The 24,085-nt window shown below is 28.9% G+C and overlaps 1 protein-coding gene across 1 annotated transcript; it reads right to left on the reverse strand.

Annotated features, from left to right (window-relative positions):
* Positions 1–549: 549 nt before the first annotated feature.
* Positions 550–23,834, reverse strand: LOC129972309 (zinc finger protein 253-like). The gene is made up of 4 exons (XM_056086401.1): positions 23,597–23,834; positions 23,330–23,455; positions 7,866–7,946; positions 550–668 (listed from the first exon to the last, which is right to left on the reverse strand). Exons 1-4 carry the CDS (start codon positions 23,832–23,834, stop codon positions 550–552), a joined length of 564 nt encoding a protein of 187 aa, XP_055942376.1.
* Positions 23,835–24,085: the final 251 nt, after the last annotated feature.

The following is a 24,085-nucleotide window of genomic DNA, read 5'->3' on the forward strand; positions in this document are numbered from 1 at the left end:
TTATCAGTTATATACAAATATTTGGAAAAACTTTGAAATATATTCACTAATAAAATTAATACTAATTAAATTTAACTTTAAAATTTTGGTATGCAAATTACTTAAATAGACTTTTTGTACATCTCTAACTTGGCCAACTTTAAGCAGGGTTTAGATTCTTTTTCCAACTTTGCAAAACCTCTTATTGAAATATTTACTGAAGACATTGTATTCATATTCATGCGTATTAATAAGAAAGTAAAGCAGTATGTAAGTGCTATACTGAATAATCCCCACGAAGTTTAGATTATAAAAACATTTATTTAAAACAAAAGTTGGATTAAGATCATTATCACATTAAAATGAAAATTTACAAACATATATCGTAGTAATGAATATGATGAAGATACAAGTAGTAATATTTGCATTACGACAGCAGTTTATCGAGTGAAATGCTTTTTCTTAAAATCCTGATGATGAAGATGTTTATATCTGACGATTTAAGACAGTTCTTTAACGGGAAATATGTTGTCAGAGCAGACTTCAAAGGGTTGAATGAAATTATTAACATCACGCAGCATTTATTCCAAGAATCCAGCCAGACATGATATAATTTTTATCATCTATGAGGATTACCGCATCCGAGGACTGACGACTGACTTGTAGAGTAACATCCTGAGGATTTTCCCCTAGAAATATAAAAACTGAAAAATAAATAAAAATTATTACAAAATGAAGTAGATATTTACGTTGGAAATTACTATAACAAAAAAATAATCGATTGAAAAATGTATTTAAATATTATTTATATAATTATTACTTATATGTATAAAGTTTATTACAAAAACAACATAAACATTTATGTTGGAAATTAACATATCAAAAAATACACGATTGGAAAATTAAAAAACAAAATTTTGTAAATTTTAAATTAATTATTTGATAAATTCAAATTAAAATCACGGTTACCTAACCTTAAAAAAACTTGCGACTCATTTTCAGAAACAAAATCAATAGCCGCCTCCAGCATCCTATTTTTATTTTCCTGAGACACACAGCACATCTTCTTTCCCAAAGAGGTTTCATGATTCTAAATGGATATCTTATACGGAAAGAATCACCATTAAACAGAATAGATTGATAACTATTTTAAGTGCACAACATAATTTTGCAAATTGTCGAAATAACACACATATTCAATAGTTTGCCTTAGCCAACACGCAATAAATGAAAACATTTTAGAATCTCTTGTCTAAATCCTTAAAAGTAAGGAACATATAAGGAACATAGAAAAAATAACTCAAAAGTTATTTTAAAAGGCTTAGATAAAAATGACAATTATTATTCAATAATAATTAAAACATCTATAATAAAATAATCGATCAAATTAAAAATTAATTGGTTAAAAAGTAATTATAAGACTATACAATATACACAAAAAAGGGGCTCAATAAAAAGCATGAAACAATCGTTATTATGCAGCATCGAATTTCCAATTACAAATTCGGACATGCTCATTTAGCACAACATATCTCGGAGGAAGTAATCGAATCTATAAATGTTAGAAATTAATGTTAAATCAAATAATTAAAGTAAAAAATAAAATGACGTCCACAAATTCAAGGAAAGCCATAACCTTTTTTTCGTAATATTATGGCGATTCTTAATATATTATTTAAAATTAATTAATACAAGCACTGACAGACTTGAACATATTAAAAATACACTCATCGTTGTCTTTGCAATGACAGCTGGCTTTAAAAGGAGTCAAAATTGCTGAAATAATATTAGCATGTAATTAAAGATAAGAGTAATCTGTATTGAAAACATTACCTGTTCAGCACTGAACAATCAAATCACAATTTCCCTCGTCTAATTCGAATCTAATGCAGACTGTGCTTAAAAAAATCCAGTTTTCATTTACTCTGAATTTAAAACCATTCAAACTAATTACTTTGTGCTTAAGAATCAAGCTTATTCACTATTTTCCCATATTAGGTTTCAAAGCAGTTATATTATAGTTTGTTGCTGTAAAATGAATTCCGGTTAAGGATAAATTAAATCTCTTTTGTCATATAAAATAAGAACGTGATGCTAAGTGCATTGTCGGTTATGCAAAGCATGAAATTTATCCACGCTGGAAAAACAAAATTGTATGAGCAATGCGTAATTTTTCCGTGTTGGTTACATAAAGTACTGGAATTTATCTTAGTTTTATCCGTTTATCAAAACCAAAGGATTCCTTCAGTATGTTCCTCGATATATATGTATAATGAAATTATCACTTATATTCTAGCTTAGATTTCAAAAATTTTAAATTTTCATTTTTAGTGCATGATTTAAAAATTAACCAAAATTTTCATGTTCCACAGAAAGAATTTCCAGAGTCTTCATTATTTTTAGATTTCCTTTTATATTAAAAAGTAACTATTTTAAAATAATTACTCTCAATATAATTTCGCTCAAGATCCGCAGATTAAATGTCTTTTTGTGGATGCGTACGTAAATGTTTTATTAAACTGGCTTTACTGCTGAGTGCTTTGCCACATACTTCACAGACATACGGCTTTTCTTTTGTATGTGTACGTAAGTGAGTTTTTAAATTACCTCTTTGAGAGAATTTATTGCCACAGACTTCACAGACATAGGGATTTTCATTTGTATGCGTGCGTAAATGTCTTCTCAAATTACTTATTTGAGAGAATTTACTGCCACAGATTTCACAGACATAAGGTTTGTCCTTTGTATGTGTACGTAAGTGAGTTTTTAAATTACTCATTTGAGAGAATTTATTGCCACAGACTTCACAGACATAAGGTTTGTCCTTTGTATGTGTACGTAAGTGAGTTTTTAAATTACTTATATGAGAGAATTTACTGCCACAGATTTCACAGACATAAGGTTTGTCCTTTGTATGTGTACGTAAGTGAGTTTTTAAATTACACATTTGAGAGAATTTATTGCCACAGACTTCACAGACATAAGGCTTTTCTTTTGTATGCGTGCATAAATGTCTTCTGAAATTACTTAAGTCAGAAAATTTACTGCCACAGACTTCACAAACGTAGGGCTGCTCATTTGTATGAATGCGTAAATGTACCTTTAAAACACTTGCATTGTTAAACGCTCTACTGCAGACTTCACAGACATAAAGTTTTTCTTTTGTATGAATGCGTAAATGTATTTTTAAACGCGAATTTAGCGAAAAAGTTTTGCCACAGAATTCACAATCGTAAGGTTTTTCTTTTATATGAATGCATAAATGTTCCTTTAAAATTCACGTACTAGCGAATGCTTCATTACATATATCACAAATATAAGGTTTATCTTTTGTATGGATGCGGTAGTGTTGCATTAAAATACTTCTTCTGCTGAATGCGTTATTACACACTTCACATGCGTAAGGCTTTTCTTTTATATGAATGCTCGTATGCATTTTTAAATAACTTCTTCTTTTGAACGCTTTACCACAAGTTTCACAAATATGTGGTTTCAAGATTGAATGACAAATTAAATGACTTTTAAAATCTTTTCTATTGCTACAGTCTAATCCACATATTTCACACTGAAATCTTCCTTCTTCCGGAGGAGCTGTCTAATGTTTCCTTATTTCTTCTTCCATATTTAATTCTACTCCACATATATAGCGTACTTAAGTTTTCTCTGAAAGGAATAGATGACTGCTTATTCCTTGTACTTTTGTTTTTAAATACAGGGTGGTCAAAAAAATACTTCCCCTATATATGAAACCCTAGCGGCCTATCCGCTCAACCAATCGAACCAAAATTTCAGACATGGTTGTTTGAAGGTATGCGCTGGAGATTGTGATGATTCTAAACAACGCAGAAATCACGGTTACGGTTACAGTGAAAGAATTTCTAAATTTTCCCACTATTCTATCACCAAAGTGTTGTTGCAGCACTGATCGAACACATGGGGTGACATGTGGAGGAGCCCCATCTTGCATCCATACAATGTCACTAATGACATTTCGTTGCTCCTGTTTTTTGAATTATGTAATTGAATTATGCAAGGTGCGTCAAAGCTCATCCTCTCTGTGTTGTCATTAGTCCTTTATAATGCTCTTCTTTGTAAATGACTTACGCCGCTAATTTTCGTCACACGCTAATCGTTCCAACGCCATTTGTGGTTTTTCAATACGCTGATCAATTTGCGCAAAGAAAAAGTGGGAGTTGCCATTCTAAAATTTCGAAATTCTCTCACTGTAACCGTAACCGTGATCTCTGCGTTGTTTAGAATCATCACAATCTCCAGCGCATACCTTCAAACAACCATGTCTGAAATTTTGGTTCGATTGGTTGAGCGGATAGGCCGCTAGGGTTTCATATATAGGGGAAGTTTTTTTTTTACTACCCTGTATTTCGTCAAGCTTTTTCGAATACGAAATTTTCATCTCAGTGAAAAAGTAACTGCATTAACATTTTTTTCATCTTTATATGCTACATTTCATCTTTCAGCCTTAAATATTCATACTTCGTGATTTGATAAGAATTCATCAGATTTTGTTCTTTTATAAATAAAAAAAATCAAACATAAAATTAAATGACGATAATCCCTTTTAATCAAAGATAGTTCTATCGCGGATTAAAATTTTGATTTTTTACCGCATTCCTTTTAAAAAGATTTCTATCAGCATTCTTTTAATTTGGAATATTTCAGTATACATATTTCTTCTTTAATGATTATTAAAAACTGAGATTTGAATTTTGATCATATAAGAAAGGTTCAAATTATTACTTATTTAAAAAAAACCTACTTTGTAACTTCTTAAAAGTTGTAAAACAGATGTCTTGACCTGTTATTAATCTTAAATGTAAACAGTGTAGAATATAAACGGACAAATTCTGTTATTCCAATCCGGTATTAATCAGAAATTCCTTGTTAAAGTTTACGTGTCATAAAATCAAATCTGTTAAATGAGAAATTGTCTTTTTATAATCTCAGAAGTTCTTTCAGCAATTATTGTATGCAATTCAAGAAGCATAGTAAGAGAAAAAAGAATTGTTCTACGCCATGATTTCACGGCGTCTTTGAGTATAATCTTTGGGAAGTTCGTGTTAGTGTTTGTACTAGTTTTACGGTTTCTAATATTTTCATACATATCTCGATCACAAACCATATGCCTTTATGCCTTTGAATCAAATGAATCTCGGTCATCGTCAGTAATGTACTCATTAACGATTCAAATGGATCCCATTATTTTATTTCTATACCGTTATAAATGAACTAGTATATTCAATAGGAAAACACTTTTATATGAAATAAAGAATTATATTTTCTATTTTTTTATCTTAATTAACCCATTAAACGCCAAAACTCAAAATCATTATTTGTTTTTGATGTAAACAATAAAAGTTATTATTTTGACCATTTATAATAGTAATTTAATGTAAAAATAAGGAAATTGCACTTACTTTCAAAAATATAGGGTGTTACGTTGGCGCAACGTCAGCGGAAAAGAAGTACGAATGTTGATCGTTATCACCGAGCATTACGCCGCATTTTCTTCACGTTGTAAAAACTAGACATTTTTGTGAGCTTATTAAAGGGTGTAAAATAGTCAAAACACTTCTTTAAAATTTTTAATTTATTAAAAACTAACAAATAAATGTAGTTGACAAGCTTATTATGTAAGAATAAGGTGTTATACATTTCAAGTATGAGATGCTTCATTACAATTGTGGTGTAAAGCAACTTCACAAACATTGCAGCGATAAATAGTTTGGTTGTGGCAATACTTGCAAACGTAGTCTTCTACTGTCTGTAGACTTAACAATAAAATGTCCTTCGGATATTGGTTTTGTAAGGCTGAATTTTCTCAGACGTCCTGTAGCTGTATAAAACGAAACCGTCTTCCAGGGTCAAAATGGTCACGGGGATTTTTTTTTCTGCGAAGTTCTATAATTTTTGAATAATAATATTTGATCAACTTAATACAATTTCTGATCCACAACGAGTTTCATTCTTATTTTCGGCTATTGATTCATTTCGCTGTCAAATCAGCACCAGCTAAAACAATAGATTTTATTACTGTAGATTTTTTTCTTTTATTTCCAAAAATAATAGTATGCAAGATTTTCACGTCATTCACAGTTAGTAACTAGAATCGGAGATGATCAAAACTACGAGAACGTACCCTTCAATATCTCAAGAATGTTATATCACGTTTTAGGAATATTCAACGTCCGCTCTCAATTAAAATATAATTAACTGACTTTCATGATCTTCAGAATATATATGCTGCTCAGGGGACCTTTTTCAGATCCCCACAGGAACGCTGAAGTAAATAAAATCACTCTTTCAGCAGAGTTGATACTCTTACTTGCATATTTTATACAGCTTTCATCTACAGACTGCTAAAGTTACGCCCCTGTTCATTACCTACTGCTACTTCTCTGAGCAGCATAATATATACTACTAATAGTCCTGTTAAAAGATGCACATAAAAAACTATTTGTTTCTTATACATTTTGCTTCTTAATATAAGCTTATAAACAGAAGGAATTGTAATTGATGATATTTACGCAGCAGAGCTTCATGAACACTAAATAAATATTTAAAATCATGTCTTGGCAATGGCTTACCCTAAAGGTAGTGCTAAACCGATAAAATATAGTATGCAACGATTACACCCAGCTGTTGAATTGCATTAAATTTTGCACAAAATCCTTCGAAAAAATATATGCATCTGTTCATTTTTATGATTGCAACAAAATAAATAAAAATAAGCTAAATAGGTGGATAAATATGGTATATAATTTTATTATTTGATAAATATTTCGGACCTAATCGATCGATAAGTAGACATTTTGTTGATCTAGGCTCATTATTAGTAAGCAAAATAACTCAAAATCGCAGCATGCTCGATGATTCAATTTTATTAATTTAATTGAATCAAAACTGAATAACTGACTGACTTGGAACTTTATTTATTATAGGATAGTCTGCTAATCCGTCAACTTGCACGGAAGCAAGTAGTTACAGAACGTGACAAAGTCAAATGAAATAAGGAGTGTAATTTCGGTATTGAAACTAATTGTATAAAGTTTTTGGAATGGAATTGAAACTAATTGTATCAAATTTTTGTAACCAATCGGCAGATGGAGTAAAATTTGATGTAATCAAAAAACGAATAAGGCCTTTTTCAAAGTTTATATGCTATAGTTTGGATTCGAACAACATGGAAAAAAAATGAATGGATTTACAAACATCGAAATAAAAAAAAATATTGATGTCGGGTTTTATCGGTTATTTACAAATATTTTGAAAAACTTTGAAATATATTCATTAATAAAATTAATACCATTTAAGTTTAACTTTAAAATTTTGTTAAGCAAATTACTTAATTTAACATGCACTGCTATAACTTGGCTAACTTTAAGCAGAGTTTTAATTCTTTTCATAACTTAGCAAAACCTCACACTGAAATATTGCAATGCAGACATTGCATTCATAAACATACGTTATATTATGAAAGTATATAGTATAGCAATAATAAAAAAGACAAACGCAGGACTGAATATAAAAAAAAACCTTTATTTAAAACAAAAATTGGATTAAGATCATTTTCACGTTAAAAAGATCCTTTACAAACACATATATCGTAGTAATGATTATGATGACTGATAACAGTAATAATGATATTTGCCTTCCAATAGATCTTGATTGAGTGAAATTTTAAGAAATCGGTTTTCCTTAAAATCCTGCTGATGAAAATTAATTCAATCTGATGATTTAAGCCTGTATATTCAGCGGTTTTTTCATGGGGTGTATGTTTTCAGGGCAAAATCCATCGGGGAGAATGTAATTATTACCTTCACACAGCATTTATTTCAAGACGCCAGGCTGATGTGATATACTGATACCATCCAGGAGGATTACAGCATCCGAGAAAGACTGACTTCTGCAATGTTCATCTCGTGGAGTTTCCAATGGAAATTTAGAAACTGAAAATGAACAAAAATTATTAAAACCACAATTGACACTTATGTTGGAACACACCATATTAAAAATACACGATTAAGAGAAATTTAAAAATAAAATCATCGAAAATATAAATATTGATATTTTTTGAATTATTTTTCTGGTAAGTAAGTTAACAAAAATAAATACAACAACAAATTTATATTTAATTTTCTATTTCAATTTTCATAAGCTATTTCATAATTTCGTTATTTAAAAATAATTTTTGATTAATATTTTGGTTAAAGCATATATTGTTTATTGCATTACTTATATATAATTTTTTAAAATTTCTCTTTTATGTGGAAATAGCCTACAAAATTTACTTCAGATGAGGAATCTCTTAAGCAAGCATTTTTAAACACTCATTTTAACATTTGATTGCAAAGCCTCCATATTCTTCAGAAACATCTCTAAATACGTCTGAGAGTAGAAGATAGCAAATTTTAGGAAAGAAGAGTTGCACGGTATTATGTGATAAACACTGGCCAATAAACAAAGTTGTTATGACATGTGAACAGCGCAGTATTGATATGATAAAATAATCTAATATTTTTCTTTCTAGAATTTGCATAAAATCTAGGATAATTTATTCCAATTAGCAGAGTGAAATCACACAAACTTCAATCATTTATCAACTTCAAAATTCCAGAACTTTTAGATTCTTCCCCCAAAAAATGCTGATATGAATAATGAAGTTGTCTGAGTGTACAAGAATACAAGTAAAAATATTTTTAAGAGTGATAGCATTAAATAGGAGGTCTTAACTTCGTCTTAAATTATGTGACATCAATTGAAATTTTATCCCTGAGTGTGTTTTTTTCTGATTCTATTTTCATACAAGCGTAAGGAAAAATTTATTGGTGCTAATGTTCGAAATAAAATGAAAAGAACGGTGTTTAAGTACTTTGTTCATACCGATAAATAAGGGCTATTATATATGTACCAATATTAATTGAGAAATGTTTCAAGTTTTAAAGTTTCAGCCAATTGTCTTAATAAGGAGTTCCTAATATTTTAAAACTTGCGACCGAATTTTTAGAAACGGAATTCAAAGCAATCTACTGCATCCTATGCTTATTTTCCAGAGAAGCACAACACACCTTTCCTCCCAATCAGGTTTCATGAATCTAAGTAGAAGTATTTCACGAAAGGACTTCTATTTTGTTTAATGTGGTTATCAAACATTAAACAGAATAGATAAACAACAGTTTTAATCCCACTTTAAAATATTGTAAAATGTGGAAATAATACACACATTCAAGAGTTGTCTCACTTACCATATGATATTAACATAGATTATGATCTTTTGTGTAAATCCTTTAAAGTAAAGGACATACCAAAAAAGAGCTCAAAATTATTTTGAAAGGTTTAATTAAAATTGACAATTTTTATGCAATAATAATTAAAGCATCTATATTAAAATATTTTTTATGAAATTAAAAATTAAAAAATAAGGCTAAAAATGTAGCATGAAAAAGCATCGAATTTCGAAATAGAAATTCGAACATGTTCTAAGACAGGATATCTCGGAACAAATAATCGAATTTATAAATATTAGAAATTAATTTAAAAGTGAAATAATTAAATCAAAAAATAAACTACACACTCCAAGAAACATGCTTACAAAATATTGTGGTACTTAATATATCATTTAAAATTAATTGATAGAAGTATTGATAGACTGAAACATTTAAAAAATGTACTCATCATTGTTTCTGTAATGACAAATGGCTTTAAAATAAGTCTAAATAGCAATAACATATAATTAAGGATTAGTATAGTCTGAATAGGAAAGCGTTACCTGTTCAGCACAATCAGACCACAATTTCCAGCGTCTACTTCGAAATTCATGCAGTCTGTGCTTTAAAATAACCAGTTTTCATTGACTCTCAATTGAAAATCACCATTCCCATTGATGACTTTGTGCTAAAAAATCATGTTTTTTCACTATTTTCCCATATTCGGTTTTCAAAGCAGTCACATTGTGGTTCGTTACGGTAAAATGAGTTCCAGTTAAAGATAAATTAAATCTCTCTGGTCATATAAAATAACAACTTCATAATTAGTACATAGTTGGTTATACAAACCATGGAATTTATCCAAGCTGGATAGTCAAAAATGTATGAGCCATTTTTAATTTATTCATGTTGGTTATACAAAGTACTGGAATTGATTATGGTTTTATTATTTTATCCAATCTAAAGGATTTCTTGAGTATCTTCCTCCACATATTTGTTTATTTGAATTTATCATTTATATTCTGGCTTCGATTTCAAAAATTTTAAATTTTCATTTTTAGTGGATGATTTAAAAATTAATCAAAAGTTTTATGTGCCCCAGAAAGCTTTTCCAGAGTCTTCATTATTGTTAGATTTCCTTTTATATTAAAAAGAAATTATTTTGAAATACTTACTATCAATAAAATTTCGCTCAAATTCCGCAGGTTAAATCTCTTCTTCTGGATGGGTAGGTAAATGTTTTATTAAATTGCTTTTCTTGCTGTATGCTTTGCCACATACTTCGCAGACATAGGGCTTTTCTTTTGTATGCGTACGTAAGTGAGTTTTTAAAGTACTTATTTGAGAGAAATTATTGCCACAGACTTCGCAGACATAGGGATTTTCATTTCTATGCATGCGTAAATGTCTTCTGAAATTACTTATTTCAGAGAATTTATTGCCACAGACTTCACAGACATATGGTTTTTCTTCTGTATGAATGCGTAAATGTACTTTTAAATTACACGCACGAGCAAATGCTTTATTGCAGACATCACAGACATAAGGTTGTTCTTTTGTATGAATGCGTAAATGTTCCTTTAAAACATTTTTACGTGCGAAGGCTTTACTACAGATATCACAGATATAAGGTTTATCATCTGAATGAATAATCAAGTGTCCCATTAATGTACTTTTTCTGCTGAATGTTTTATTACATACTTCACATATATAATTTTTTTCATTTATGTGACTGCGTGTATGAGTTTTTAAATGACTTCTTGTTTTGAACGCTTTACCGCAAGTTTCACATTTATGGGGTTTCACGTTTGAATGGCACAATGAATGCTTATTTAAAGCTATTCTATTAGTGGAATTAAATCCACATATTTCACATTGAAATCGCATTTCTCTTCGATAAGGGAGTAAGGGTTTCTTTAGTTCTTCTTCCATATTTAATTCTACTTCATATATAGAGCATACATAAATTTTCTCTAAAATCAACAGATGATTGCTTATTCCTTGTTCTTTTCTTAGTAAATATTTTGTCAAGTTTTTTCGAAGCTGAATTTTTTTTTCTTAGTGAAAAAGTAAATGCATTAATATTTTTCTTTTTTATATATTAAATTTCATTCATCAGACTGAAATATCCACATCTCTTGACTTGATAACCATTCATTAGATTTTGTTCTTTGACTATATATAAAAAAATCGGGCATTCAATTGAATTCAATGACGATTATCCAAATTATTCGAAGATATTTCTATCGCTCAATTTTTTTTTAAGGCAATCCGTCTAAAAAGATTTTGATCAGCATTCCTTTAAATTTGGAATAATTTAGTTCTCTATATGTCTTCTTTTATGAATATTAAAAACACAACTTTTCATTTTTACAATAAAAAAGGGGTTCGAATATTTAATTATTTAAAAAATAACTTACTTGTAACGGTTCCTAAATTTTAAACTTTCGGAACTCATGTTTTGACCTCTTATTAATCTTGAATTTAATCGCTCCTGATTATAATGGGACAAATTCTCTTATTCCAATCAGCTATTAATCAGAGGTTGTATGTTAAAGTTTACGTGTTATATAATAATATCAGTTAAATGAGAAATTTTCTTGTAAACGCAGAAGTGTTTTCAGCAATTATTGTAAGCAATATCCGAAGCATAGTAAGAGAAAAAAGAATTGTTCTAATGAATGATTTCACGGCGTCTTTGAGTATAATCTTTGGGAAGTTCGTGTTAGTGTTTGTACTAGTTTTACGGTTTCTATAGTTTTCATACATATCTCGATCACGAACCATATTTTCCTTTATGCCTTTCCATCAAATGAATTTAGGTCATCGTCAGCAGTGTTCTTGTTGTCGATTTAAAAAAAACCCATTATTTTATTTCTATACCGTTAGAAAACTATTCTGTATAAAGTAAAGAATTATATTCGTAGTTTTTTGACTTTTTATTTATGGTCTCAATATCTGTATAACGTCCACTTATATTTAGATATTAAAACCTTCATCAGATGTTATTTGAACGGCAATTAATCGAGATTAGATAGCTTTAACTATAATAATTTCAGATTATCTGCCGATCTTCTGCCTTGAGGTAGATCCATATTTCAATGCACAGTTCTGCTTTGGAGCTATCGCTTATTCCTTGAAAATAATGAAATTCTAAGCATTATGATTCAATCATCCCCGTTATTCCAAAATTGAACATTTTTTTGCTGTTATTTAAGATTAAAAATATTGTATTTATAAAATTGCTTAAAATAAGAAGATTGTTCATTTGGGTTCAAAATTTGCACTTGACCTTCAAAGTGATAATTCAAAAGGAACCTAGCTAGACACATGAAAATTATGACATAATTACTAATTCAAAGATTTCTATTAATATTATTTAAACGTTTAAAATTTAGAAATATTTAAACTATTTACTAAATTCGTTAAATTATTTCCTGAGGAAGTTCCATTTTTCAATGCTTAATTTTTTTTAGGGGCTATCACTTATTCCCTAAAAATAATGAAATTCGAAGCATTATGATTCAATCATTGCCAGTATTTGTGATGTTTCATTATATTGTCATTAATTTTCATAAAACATAATCCCTTTGCAATAATCGCTGTTTTGAAATTATATTTAACATGTGGGTGATGAAACCGACAGTCAAAATTCTAGACGATTAATTAATGTTTTAAAAAATTAAATAATAATAAATATATTATAAATTTTTTTATTTATTAATTTTTTATATTTATCAAAAAATATTAAACTTATTTGTTGAAAAAATTTTAAAACCATCGCATCATTTTTAATAAAGTGAGAATTACTAATACAAACGAAATGTTTGAAATTTATAAATGGTGAAACTATTCATAGTAGAATCACATCAAAATTCATTTATATCAGCACATTACAACTGCGTTGGAATTTTGAAAATAAAACATCTTAATATTCGTATGTAATACACAAGCAACTGTACTCCGGGGTAAATCACAAAGATATATCTGGCCCGAAATACTTGATTTCTGGTACCCTTCCTCGTTTAATCCGAACAACATTTTCAGAATAAGAATTAAAAATTTAGTATTTTGAAATTTTATAATCTCTGTGCTTTAAACATATTGGGCTCCAAAGTTAAGTTTGACTTTCAAAGGGATAATTCAAAGGAAATCGAGCTAGACATGAAATTTAACGTTAGACCTCTAAACCACAATATTAGGATGTAGCCAGTCAAAGTGAAAATAACTGTCTGTCTGTCCATTTTCCCATGAAAGTAATAAAAAATGAAACAAGCATATGGATTAATTTGGCATGTAGCATGAATAGAAGCTATGCTTGAAATTTGCCCAAATCCATCAAAGCGAAATATATTGATTGAGTTATATATTCGTGATAAGTCTAAAGAAATATCCCAATGTGTTTTAGCATAATGATGATACTTTTGAAATTCAGCTATCAAAATAAAAAGGTCTTTATTTAGACTAAATTTACTTTGGGGCATAGTATAAATTTATATTAAATGACAATGGCAATTAGTAGGCTGTACATGGAAAGCATGGTGGTCTTGAAACTGAATTTTTTTCTACGCCTTATATTTTGGAATAGTTAGTAATAAGAGAAATTAGCGAATTACTCAAAGCTCAAACCATACATTTTCGACTCGTAAATCATGGAAAAAATACAAGATTGTTTTTCTTTTTGATAAACACTATTACATACATATGTCACATAATAAATTCATTTGAAATGAATTATCAGGTATTATATGAATTACAGTTTAATGAATACAAATTTCAAAAAATTAGATATATGCCTAGGTTTCCTTTCATAAAAGTATTCGTTTGTGTTTTAAACCTGAAACATAAATAAGAATTTGATTTGTAATAATTCAGCTAAAAAAATCAAGCCGAAAAATTCCAAATAGGCGATAGTATTCAAACATAATGTTCTCAAGTCATATCAGAATCATGTGAATACTAAAATAAATAAGAAGCATATAAAATGGAATGAAAAAACTATTTTATTATAAAAACCTTAAAGATTAAAACATTATGTAGGATTACGACAGAATAAAAAAACATTTTCAATGAACAAATAAAGATGCATTCTCTATTAAATCGATCTTAAAATTCGAAAACTAATAAACAATTGGGTTTTTTGAAGTCCTGCTAAAATGAGTTGTTTTCTGCTGCAATCACCATGCGAATGAAAGTGTTATATAATATATTATAGTTTACCATAGAATTTTAATGAACTAAATTTATAACGAATTTATTTTTTTCTGTCTAGATATGTTTTTTTTTTTTGTTTTGTTTTTTTTTCATTCGGGGATTTTTAGTACACAAAATTCGTAGACAAAAATGGAAATAAAAAAAATAATACCAAACAGTAGGTTAAATAATATTTAACCCGACAATGTTTATTTGTTTTTCAACACGAAACCGACTTGCGGGTGAATAGGCAGACAAAGGGGTTTTTTTTTCTGCCAAGTTCTATAGCTTTTGAATAACAATATTCCAAAAACCGTTAGGAATTCAAAGAATTTAATTGTCTTTTTCGTCTATTGATTAATAATGTTGTCTAATCAGCATTAGCTCACACAATGGATCTCGTATTTTATTTCGAAACATAATAGTATGCAAGATTTTCGTGTATTTTATAATCTCTAACTAAAATCATGTATGCTTAGGAAAACTTTATAAGAATACATTGTAACCCTTTCCAATACAAGAGTATGATTTCACATTATTTAACATTTTAAATATATTCTTATTTAAAATATCATGATATGACTACCATGATTCTAGAAAATATTTTATGCTTCTCGGAAGGCTTTTTCAGTTCTTAACAGGAAAGATGAAGCCAAAAAAGTCCATCTTACAGCAGAGGTAATGTGCCTACTTGAATATTATAGCCGTGTTGATATGAAAACTGTGTAACATTGCGCCTACTGTTTGTTTCAGTATCCAGAAACTACTTTTCGACGATTCCACTTCGTTAAGGTGTGAGACGCAAAGGGATGAGCCATTTTCGGATTTCTTCATGAATCTTTGACCTTGATTTCCGTACCTTTAAATTTTACGTTCAGATTTTATTCTAGTTGTATGTCAGTATCCTGTCTTTTCTGACCGTAATATTTTACTGTAATTCAGAATTGCTCGTTTATATGGTTAGTTTAAAGACATAAAACTTTCAAGACTTGCACGAGAACATTTTATACAAATCACATTTTTAAAATATTTAATGTTCTCTATGATTTAAAACCTCGTTCAATGACTGCTATGATTATATAGAATATATTTTGCTGCTCAGAGGACATTTTCAGATCGTAACAGAAATGCTGAAACGAATATAAAGTCACTCATTCAGCAGAGGTGATACTCCTACTTTTATAGTGTATACAGCCTTCATCTACACACAGCTAATGTAACGCCTCTGTACATCATCTACTTCTATTCCTTATAGCAAATTATTGATGATATTTACGGATCAGAGCTTCCTTGAATAGTAAATAAATATTTATTTAAAATCATGCCTTGGAAAGCGCTTATCCCAAAGCGCAAAGTGCTAGACAGATGAAATCTAGTATGCAATAATTGCACCCATCTGTTGATCTGTATCAAAGCTTAGACAAAACCCATAAAACAGAAATACGTATCTATTCATATTTGTGGGTACAACGAAATAAAAAATAATTGAGACCGGTAGAAGAATTTGGCGCTTTATTTTATTATTCGATGTGTATTTCGGACCCAATAGATCGATAAATGGACAGTCTGTTGATCTAGGTTATTAGTAAATGAAACAACTAAAGAATGCAATATATTCGGTGAGTGAAATTTATTACTTTATTGATTCAAAATGTGTAATTGCTTTCGGACAATTTATTACAGAATAATCTACTGATCTGCAAGCTTGAACAGAAGCAAGTAGCTAAAGAATGAAGAGAATGACTTCGAAATATGAGAAGTGATTTTGACATTGAAATTATCTGAATCCAATTTTAGTAACAATCGGACGACAGATAAAGAAAAGCATAACATGTCTTTCAAAGTTTGTATACGTTTTTTCGAATCGAAAATCATGAGGAAAAATGGATTGATTCGCATATACTTAAATCTACAAAATATACTCGTTTCGGAGATTAACAGTTATATACAAATAGCTGTATACAATATTAATGAAATATATTCATTTTTAAAATTAATACCAATTAAATTTAAACATTAAAAAAATGATATGCGAATGACTTAAATTAATTTCTGGTACTGCTGTGAGTCTGGACTAAATGCATTTCTAGACTTTGCAAAAGCTTTCATTGAAATATTTGAATGCAGAAATTGTATTTACATAAATACGTGAAATTGTGAAAGTGTAGTAGTATATTATTTTTGGAATATACAAGACACATGCAAAAAAGAATATTAAAAAATTAAACAAACATGAGGAAAAATGGATGGATGAACATATACTGAAATTTATAAAAAAAAATTTCGTATCGAGTGTTATCAGTTATATGCAAATATTTTGAAAAACTTTGAAATATATTCACTGATAAAATTATTACGAATTAAGTTTAAACATTAAAAAAATTTGGTAAACAAATTAAATTAATTTCTTATACTGCTCCAACTTGCCAAACCTTAAGCAAGATTTTAATTCTTTTTTAACTCGACAAAATCACTCATTATAATATTTGAATGCAGACATAGCATTCGTACTCATAAGTGATATTATGAAAGCATAGTAGTATATAAGTGCTATAATAAATAAGCCATGCGCATGACAGAATATAAAATTATATATTTAAAACACAACCTGGCTTAAGATTATTATCACATTGATGATGATGTCGTGTCCGCGTTACCACGGACAGGGGTTGCAGTAGCTTCTAAAGGTAAAGACCCCTGAGCACCGAAGGACAGAAGTCTGACTTCTAGCTCATATGAAGATGAAACTCATACATTCGCTTGCACAACCCATTTTTACAGGGGGACACATTCACACACCTCACAGATAGAACACAGATGAAGAACAACCATGCACGAACGGGATTCGAACTCGGAAAGTCCAGATCATGTGGAAGATGCGCTACCCCTATGCAAGGACGCCGGCTCATTATCACATTAAAACGAACATTTAAAAACATATATATCGTAGTAATGAATACGATGATTGTTACAAGTAGTGATGATATTTGCCTTCCGACAGAAGTTGATCGAGTGAAATGTAAAGAAATCGAAGGTTTTCCTTAAAATCCTGATGTTGAAGATTTATTCAGTCTGATAATTCAAGACTGTATATAAGTCGGTTTTTTTGTCGGATATACTTTAACAGTGCAGACTTCAAAGAGTTGAAATACTATTTTCATACAACATTTATGCCAAGAAGCCGGCATGATATGATATAATGTAATCATCCATGAGGAGTATCGCATCCGAGAAAGACTGAATTGTGGAATATCATCCTGGGGAATTTCTGATAAAATAAGAAAAATGAAAAGTTAATAAAGGAATATTACAAAAACACACTGAACATTTACATTGAAAAACACCATATTTCAAATCCTCCACTGGAGTATTTCTTTAAAAAAAAATCATCGAAAATCTCAATATTAATATTTTCTCACATATTTCTCTGGTACATTAATTAACAAAAATAAATATGACTAAATATAAATATAATAAAATTTATATTTAGTCTATTCATTCTAGTCATTCAATTCTATATTCTATTTCAATTTTTCTTATTTCATGTTCTTGTTAATTAAGAATAATTTTTTATTAACCTTATAAAAAGTATAATCTTTATCGAATTATTTGCGTATGATTTTATATGATTACTCTGTTATGTGCAAAATTGCTTACAAAATTTATTTCAGATGAGGAATCTCTTCAGCATGACAGATTTTTTAAAGCTGATTTTTATATTTGATTGCAAAGCATTCATCTTCTTTAAAATATCCCTAAATATGATAGAGTGTAAAAGATAACAATGCTTTGAAAAGTAAAGTTGCACTCTCTTATACGCTGAAGACATAGAGTTGTCAATAAGCAATATTACGTTCAAAGGTGACATACTGCACATACTGATGTGATAAAATAATTTAATATTTTTTGTTTTAGAATTTGAAAAATCTAAGATAATTTATTGCAGTTGACAGAGAAAAATCTCATAGCCATCAACTTTTTAATAAACTCGGAATTTGAGAACTTTCAAATCTTTTCCCATATAAAGTGAGAAATGTATAATTAAATAGTCTGAGTGTACAAGAATACAAGCAAAACTTTTTTTAGAGTGATAGCTTGAAATATGTAGTTTTACCTTCTTATAAAGTCTTATATTTGTGACATCAATTTAAATTTTATCCCTTAGCGTGTTTCTGTGTGATTCGATTTTCATAAAAAAAGTAAGGAAAAAGTTACTAGTATTAACGCTTGGAATCAAATAAAAAAATAGATTTAAAGTATTTTGTTCATACCAGTAAGTAATAACTATTATGTATGAATTTATAAATAAATGAGAAATGTTTAAAGCTTTAAAGTTTTAGTCAATTATGAAAATCATGAATTCTTATTCTTTTAAAACTTGCTACCGAAATTTTATGAACAGAATCCATAGCAGTCTCTTGCATCCTATGCTTAATTTCCAGCGACACACAGCACATCTTCTTTTCTAAAGACGTGTCATGATTCTAAATGGAAGTCTTTTAAGGAAGAAATCATCAATAAATAGGAAGGATTAAAAACAATTTCAAGCGAGCATTGTAATTTTGCAAATTGTGGAAAGAACATACAAATTTAGGAGTTTGTCTCAGCCAATATGTGATAAGAACGCATTCTGGAGCCTCTTGTTTAAATCCTTAAAAGTAAGTAATATTTATATCAGTAAGTAATATAAATATTACTTACTGAGTAATATAAATATAAATATTAAATATAATAATTTCTGGTAATATAAATATAACTCAGAAATTATTTTAAAAGGCTAAGTTAATCAATAATAATTTAAACATCTATACTTAAAAAATCTTCATCAATTTAATAATTAATTGCTTATTAAATAGTTTTTAGGTTATACGATTTTGAGTAAAAACGGGCTCAATATAAAGAGTGAAATAATTATTATTATGTAGCATCGAATTTCCAACCAGAAATTCGGACATACTTATTTTTATTTTTTCTTATTTTTTCGAACAGCATTCCTCAACAATATTCAGATTTAACTGATCTGCAATACAGTTAATGTTACGCATATGTACATCATCTACTGCTACTCCTGGAAGCAAATACCACAAAAAACTATTTTAGTTTCTTATAAATTTTTTTTTTTGTAATATACTTATAAATAAGATGTTTTGTAATTGATGATATTTAGTCAGCAGAACATCATGAACACTAAATAAATATAAATTTAAAATCATATCTTATAAATCGCATGCCCTAAAGCGTAGTGGTAGACACATGGAAAATAGTATGCAATAATTGCACAAAGCTATTGAATTGCACCAAATTTTGGAAAAATTCCTTCAAATAAAAATATGTATCTGTTCATTTTGTGATTGCAACAAAATTAAGAAAAATTAAGCGAAATAGGGGAAGGAATTTGATGCGAGATTCCTTATTAGATATATATATGTCGAGCCTAACCGATCGACAAGTAGACTGTTGATCTCTGTCCGTTATTAATAAAGAAATAACACAAAACCGCAGTATGTTCGGGGATTGAATTTTATTATTTTATTGAATCAAAACTGCATACCTGCCTTGAAACTTTATTTATGATTGTATAGTCTGCTAATCTTACAGAACTTAGAGAACGTGACAAAGAGAAGCAAAATAAGGAGAGAGATTGTAATTTTGAAATTATTTATATCAAATTTTTAAACCAATTGAAAGATGGATACAAAATTGTGACATTTCGATATTGAAATTATTTATATCAAATTTTTAAACCAATTGAAAGATGGATACAAAATTGTGACATTTCGATATTGAAATTATTTATATCAAATTTTTAAACCAATCGGCACATAGAGTAAAATTTGATGAAATCCAAAAACTCATAACGTCTCTTTCAAATTTATATGCGTTACTTTCCACTCGAAAAACATGGAAAAAAGGGAATGGATTCACATACACCAAAATCAACAAAAAATTTTTCATGTCAGGTTTTATCAGTTATATACAAATATTTGGAAAAACTTTAAAATATATTCATTAATAAAATTAATACCAATTAAATTTAACTTTAAAATTTTGGAATGGGAATTACTTAAATAAACTTTTTGTACAGATCTAACTTGGCAAACTTTAAGCGGAGTTTCGAATCTTTTCCCAACTTTGCAAAAACTCTCATTGGAATATTTAATGCAGATATACATACGTGACATTATGAAAGTATAGCAGTATATAAACACTATACTAAATACGACACTCGCAGGACAGAAAATAAAAACATTTATTTAAAACAAAAATTGTAATAAGATCATTTTCACATTAAAAAGATCGTTTGCAAACATATATATAGCAGTAATGAATACAATGGCTGATGCAAGTAGTAAAATACTGTAGTTGATCGAATGAAATGTGAAAACATCAAAGGTTTCTTTCTTACAATCCTGATGATGAAGATGTATATATCTGAGGATTAAAGTCTGCGTTTAAGTCAATTTTTTAACAGGACATACCTTGTCAGAAGAGACTTCAAAGGGTTGAATGAAATTATTAACATCGCAAAGGATTTATTCCAAGATGCCAGCCAGATTGATATAATGTTATCATCCATGAGGATTACTGCATCCGAGTACTGAAGACTGACTTGTAGAATATCATTCTCAGGAGTTTCCGATGGAAATATAGAAACTGAAAAATTAATAAAAATTACTACAAAATCCAGTAGATATTTACTTTGGAAATTACTATATCAAAAAAATAATCGATTGAAAAATGTATTTAAAAATTATTATATAATTATTTTATATATTTATAAAGATTATTGCAAAAACAACAAACATTTATGTTGGAAATTACCATACCAAAAAATACTCGTTTGGAATATTTGTTTAAAAATAAAATTATTTGACAAATTCAAATTCAAATCATGGTTACCTAATCTTATAAAACTTGTGACTGATTTTTTATAAAGAAAATCCACATCCGCCTCCTGCATCTTATTTTTATTTTCCTGAGACACACAACACATGTTCTTTCCCAAAGAGATTTCAGGATTCTAAATGGAAATCTTATACGGAAAGAATTAACATTAAACAGAATAGATTGATAACGATTTTAAGCGCACAACATAATTTTGCAAATGGTAGAAATAACACAAATATTCAATAGTTTGTATCAGCCACCAAGAAATATGAAAACATTTTAGAATCTCTTGTCTAAATCCTTAAAAGTAAGTATAAGGAACATAGCATAAATTACTCAAAAGTTATTTTAAAAGGCTTAGATAAAACTGACAATTTTTATTCAATAATAATTAAAACATCTATAATAAAATAATCGATCAAATTAAAAATTAATATCTTAAAAAGTAATTATAAGACTATACAATATATACAAAAAAGGGGCTCAATAAAAAGCATAAAACAATCGTTATTATGCAGAATTTCCAATTACAAATTCGGACATGCTCATTTAGCACAACATATTTCGGAGGAAATAATCGAATCTATAAATGTTAGAAATTAATGTTAAGTCAAATGATTAAGGTGAAAAATAAAATGACATCCACAAATTCTAGGAAAGCCATAACCTTTTTTTCGTAATATTGTGGCGATTCTTAATATATTATTTGAAATAAATTCATACAAGTATTGACAGTCCCGAACATTTTAAAAATACACTCATCGTTGTCTTTGCAAAGACAGATGGCTTTATAAGGAGTCAAAATAGCTCAAATAACATTAGCATGTAATTAAAGATAAGCGTAATCTGAATTTAAAACATTACCTGTTCAGCACTGAACAATCAAATCACAATTTCCATCGTCTAATTCGAATCTAATGCAGACTGTGCTTTAAAAAAATCCAGTTCTTATTGACTCTGAATTTAAAATCACCGTTCTCACTGATTACTTTGTGCTTAAGCATCATGCTTATTTGCTATTTTTCCATATTAGGTGTTCAAAGCAGCTATATTATAGTTTGTTGCGGTAAAATGAATTCCGGCTAAAGATAAACTTAATCTCTTTTGTCATATAAAATAAGAACGTGATGATAAGTGCATTGTCGGTTATGGAAAGCAAGAAATTTATCCACGCTGGATGAACAAAATTGTATGAGCAATGCGTAATTTATCCGTGTTGGTTATATAAAGTACTGGAATTTATCTAGGTTTTATCCATTTATCTAAACCAAAATGTCCCTTCAGAATGTTGCTCGAGATTCTAGCTTAGATTTCAAAAATTTTAAATTTTCATTTTTAGCCGATGATTTAAAAATTAATAAAAAGTTTCATTTTCCACTGAAGGGATTTCCAGTATCTTCATTATTGTTAGATTTCCTGTTTGAACTATCCTTTGATAATTTTTTGAAATAATTGACTATCAATAAAATTTCGCCGAAGCTCCGCCGGTTAAATCTCTTCTTCTGGATGGGTGCGTAAATGTTTTAGTAAATTGCTTTTCTTGCTGTATGCTTTGCCACATACTTCGCAGACATAGGGCTATTCTTTTGTATGCGTAAGTAAGTGAGTTTTTAAATTACTTATTTGAGAGAATTTATTGCCACAGACTTCACAGACATAAGGTTTTTCTTTTGTATGCGTGCGTAAATGTCTTCTGAAATTACTTATTTGAGAGAATGTATTATCACAGACTTCACAGGCATAGGGTTTTTCCTTGGAATGAATACGTAAATGTTTGACTAATGTGCTTCTAACGGTGAATGCTTTGCCGCATACTTCACAGACATATGGCTTTTCTTTTGTATGCGTACGTAAGTGAGTTTTTAAATTACTTATATGAGAGAATTTACTGCCACAGATTTCACAGGCATAAGGTTTGTCCTTTGTATGTGTGCGTAAATGTCTTCTGAAATTACTTATTTGAGAGAATGTATTATCACAGACTTCACAGGCATAGGGTTTTTCCTTGGAATGAATACGTAAATGTACTTTTAAATAACACGCACGAGCGAAGGCTTTATTGCAAACATCACAGACATAAGGTTGTTCTTTTGTATGCGTGCGTAGATGTCTTTTAAAATTACATATTCGGGAAAATTTATTGCCACATACTTCACAGACATAAGGTTTTTCTTTTGTATGCGTGCGGAAATGTGTTTTAAAATAACTTATATGAGAAAATTTTTTGCCACAGACTTCACAAACAAAAGGTTTTTCCTTTGAATGAATAAGTAAATGTTTGGCTAATGTGCTTCTATCAGTGAATGCTTTACTACAAACTTCACAAACGTAAGGCTTTTCTTTTGTATGAATGCGTGTATGCGTTTTAAAATTACTTCTTCTTTTGAACGCTTTTCCACAAGTTTCACAAATATGTGGTTTCAAGTTTGAATGACAAATTAAATGACGATTTAATGCTTTTCTATTATTACAGATTAATCCACATATTTCACACTGAAATCTTCGTTCTTCCTGAGAAGCCGGCGTATTTTTATTTAGTTCTTCTTCCATATTTAATTCTACTCCACATATATAGCATACATAAGTTTTCTCTGAAACGAATAGATGATTGCTTATTCCTTGATCTTTTCTTTGTAAATATTTCGTCAAGTTTTTTCGAATATGAAATTTTCATCTCAGTGAAAAAGTAACTACATTCACATTTCTCCTTTCAGCCTGAAATAATCTTACCTCGTGATTTGATAACCAATTTTTAGATTTTGTTCCTTGATCAAAAAAAAAATAATCAGACATAAAATTAA

The sequence above is a fragment of the Argiope bruennichi genome, chromosome 1 (genome assembly GCF_947563725.1).
Source record: "Argiope bruennichi chromosome 1, qqArgBrue1.1, whole genome shotgun sequence".
Lineage (NCBI taxonomy): Eukaryota > Metazoa > Arthropoda > Arachnida > Araneae > Araneidae > Argiope > Argiope bruennichi.

Coding starts and splice junctions, on each gene's coding strand:
- LOC129972309 (XM_056086401.1), bottom strand. CDS start 23,834: ATGGAAGAAGAACTAAATAAAAATACGCCGGCTTCTCAGGAAGAACGA. Junction 7,947..23,329: donor TTGCAATAAAGCCTTCGCTC/GTGCGTGTTATT, acceptor GTTCATTTTCAG/TTTCTAAATTTCCATTGGAA. Junction 669..7,865: donor TGCTGTAATCCTCCTGGATG/GTATCAGTATAT, acceptor TTATATTTCTAG/GGGAAAATCCTCAGGATGTT.